Genomic DNA, 2,231 nt, shown 5'->3' on the forward strand with positions numbered 1-2,231 from the left:
TTACTTTCGCGGCTTCAGATCTCCACCGAGTAGCATATTCGCGAAAGGTTTCTTCTTGAGGTTTTGAATGTAGAAAATGTCTAATGCATTTTCTGTGTTGAACCTGAATCTGTCCATGAAATCTGACGCCATGCTTACCCAATCAACCCACTTTTTCAGGTTCTGACTGATATACCAAAACAATGCATCTCCGGTGAGTCTTCGCATGAACAGTTTCATACGGATTCGTTCATCTTTGCCCACTCCCACAAGTTTGTCATAGTACATCCTTAGATGTACCTTCAGATCACCAGTTCCATCGAACATTTCGAACTTGGGAGGTTTGTAACCCTCCGGCAGTTCCACATCGGGATGAGTGCACAAGTCCTTATAGTTTAAACCTTCAATTCCTTTACCACCTTCGACACTTTGAACTCTACCAGTGAGCTTCTTGAAATCTTCTGGCATGTTCTTAATGAGCAGGTCTTTCTTGGTTGATTCAGGTATGTATAGGGTTTGTTGTGGGGTGTGGGGTAAGGTCTCCAAACCCAAGAAGCAAATGATGAATACATAAACTCGGTGGTGCATCCAACCTAAGGAAGTAATGGCAAGTTCCTCATGATGAAGACGTTATGACTTACTATTCCCTTAATGCTCATAAAGGAATTCAAACGGGATGTATGACTTCTTCAAACAAAGCAACTCATAATTTTTCTTGAAACCTAGCATTTTTAGAAAACCGCGAGGGGTGCGATTCTCTGGCACTAATAACCTTGGACTATCCCATGACAGCTTAGCGAAGCCTCGTATTTCTTATAAGAGAGGAGTCATTTCTATGTCACCAAAGCGAAAGATGACCCTTTTCTCATCCTAAAACATGGTAGCGGCCTCGATCAATGCCCCATTTGGTCGGATGTCTAGCAAGGACGGCAAATTACCAAGGACCCTTCTCACATGATTCTTGTCGCAAGGCGCAAGATTTTTCCACCAATCAAGTAACAGAGGTGGAATATTTTGGACCATGTCCAACCTGGGGACTTCGTGCTTCATTTTCTGCAAGAAAATAAAGTTAGCCCTCTCCCCCTACAGATTCGACCATTTATACAATAATGATCAACATATTGGCACATTTTCTCCAAGTAATGCGCCTATCATGGTAGTGTCCACTGGGATTCTGGAAATCCCGTCGAACTTTGGACAAGGCTTATCTTAGCGGGCTATTATGTTAATAACGTCATAACCCATACTAGGTTTAACATGATGCATGTACATTTGATGACAGAGTAAAGTTTCTAGAATGGTCTAGACTGGTACTCTCAAGTGGACAACTTGAGAGGGAATGGCACGGGACCATCGACTGCACCGCTGATCGACTAGTCTACCGCAAATAAGCCTTTCCGATTTAAAAAGGGTACTTCTAGAAGAGCGCAGACACTCATCAAGTGCCGCTATGTTGATAATTGGCACGAGTGGAGTATGATGTGAAGCATGCTTTATGCAGAGATAATAACATGCTGTCAAGTATTTGCATGATAAATATGTAAAAGCAGTAAATACGGTAATAAGTTAAACCACTAAAAACATAAGAAAAAAAAACAAAGGAAGAAGTTAGTTCGTGGAATATATATGAGAATGTAATAAAGCGAGTAAGAGAACAATGGTTAAGAAACATAATTTGAAGAGATGCACTTATTTTTTAGAAAGCAAAGATAACAAAGTTTTCTAAAACACAGAACATGCTAGTTAATAAGGTCAACAAGACTTAAAGGCGGATGGCTATTACAGGTTAAACACTTAGCAATAGATAACACATTGGTAGAAAGTACATTGAGAGTTAGAGGAGAAGCAAATTTCCTGAGATCACAAGGTTAACATACAAATATGCATAATACCAAATAGGTCTAGGTAAGGCACTAACTTAAAGGGTTAAAGCATAAGGGTCCAAATCATGCTGAATATCCTCCACAACACGAGAAAGCAGACATGCCAATTTATCACTAAGACAAACAGTCTCAAATATTGTAAGGAAACACATATTAAGATAGCCACTCTAAAGTCTCAAATAATCACTAAAGGGGTATGGAATTGAGTAAGCCAAAGACATGCTGAGTGACACAATAGCAGGGGAGAAAGTAATAGATTATAACACATTACAGATGTAAGGCAGTCATTGCAGGAATTCAAAGTAGAGTAGGAAAGCAAACTCATGTCAAACAGTAATGTTGACATTCAATTACCAATACATTAGGCTA

The 2,231-nt window shown here is 39.7% G+C and overlaps 1 protein-coding gene across 1 annotated transcript; it reads right to left on the reverse strand.

The window, feature by feature from the left end:
• LOC138908323 (uncharacterized) lies at positions 1–447 on the reverse strand. The gene has a single exon (XM_070198981.1). It carries the CDS (start codon positions 445–447, stop codon positions 1–3), a length of 447 nt encoding a protein of 148 aa, XP_070055082.1.
• Positions 448–2,231: the final 1,784 nt, after the last annotated feature.

Source organism: Nicotiana tomentosiformis, chromosome 3, assembly GCF_000390325.3.
Source record: "Nicotiana tomentosiformis chromosome 3, ASM39032v3, whole genome shotgun sequence".
NCBI lineage: Eukaryota > Viridiplantae > Streptophyta > Magnoliopsida > Solanales > Solanaceae > Nicotiana > Nicotiana tomentosiformis.

Excerpts from the sequence above, each read along its gene's own strand:
- LOC138908323 (XM_070198981.1), bottom strand. The coding sequence starts at position 447 with ATGCCAGAAGATTTCAAGAAGCTCACTGGTAGAGTTCAAAGTGTCGAA.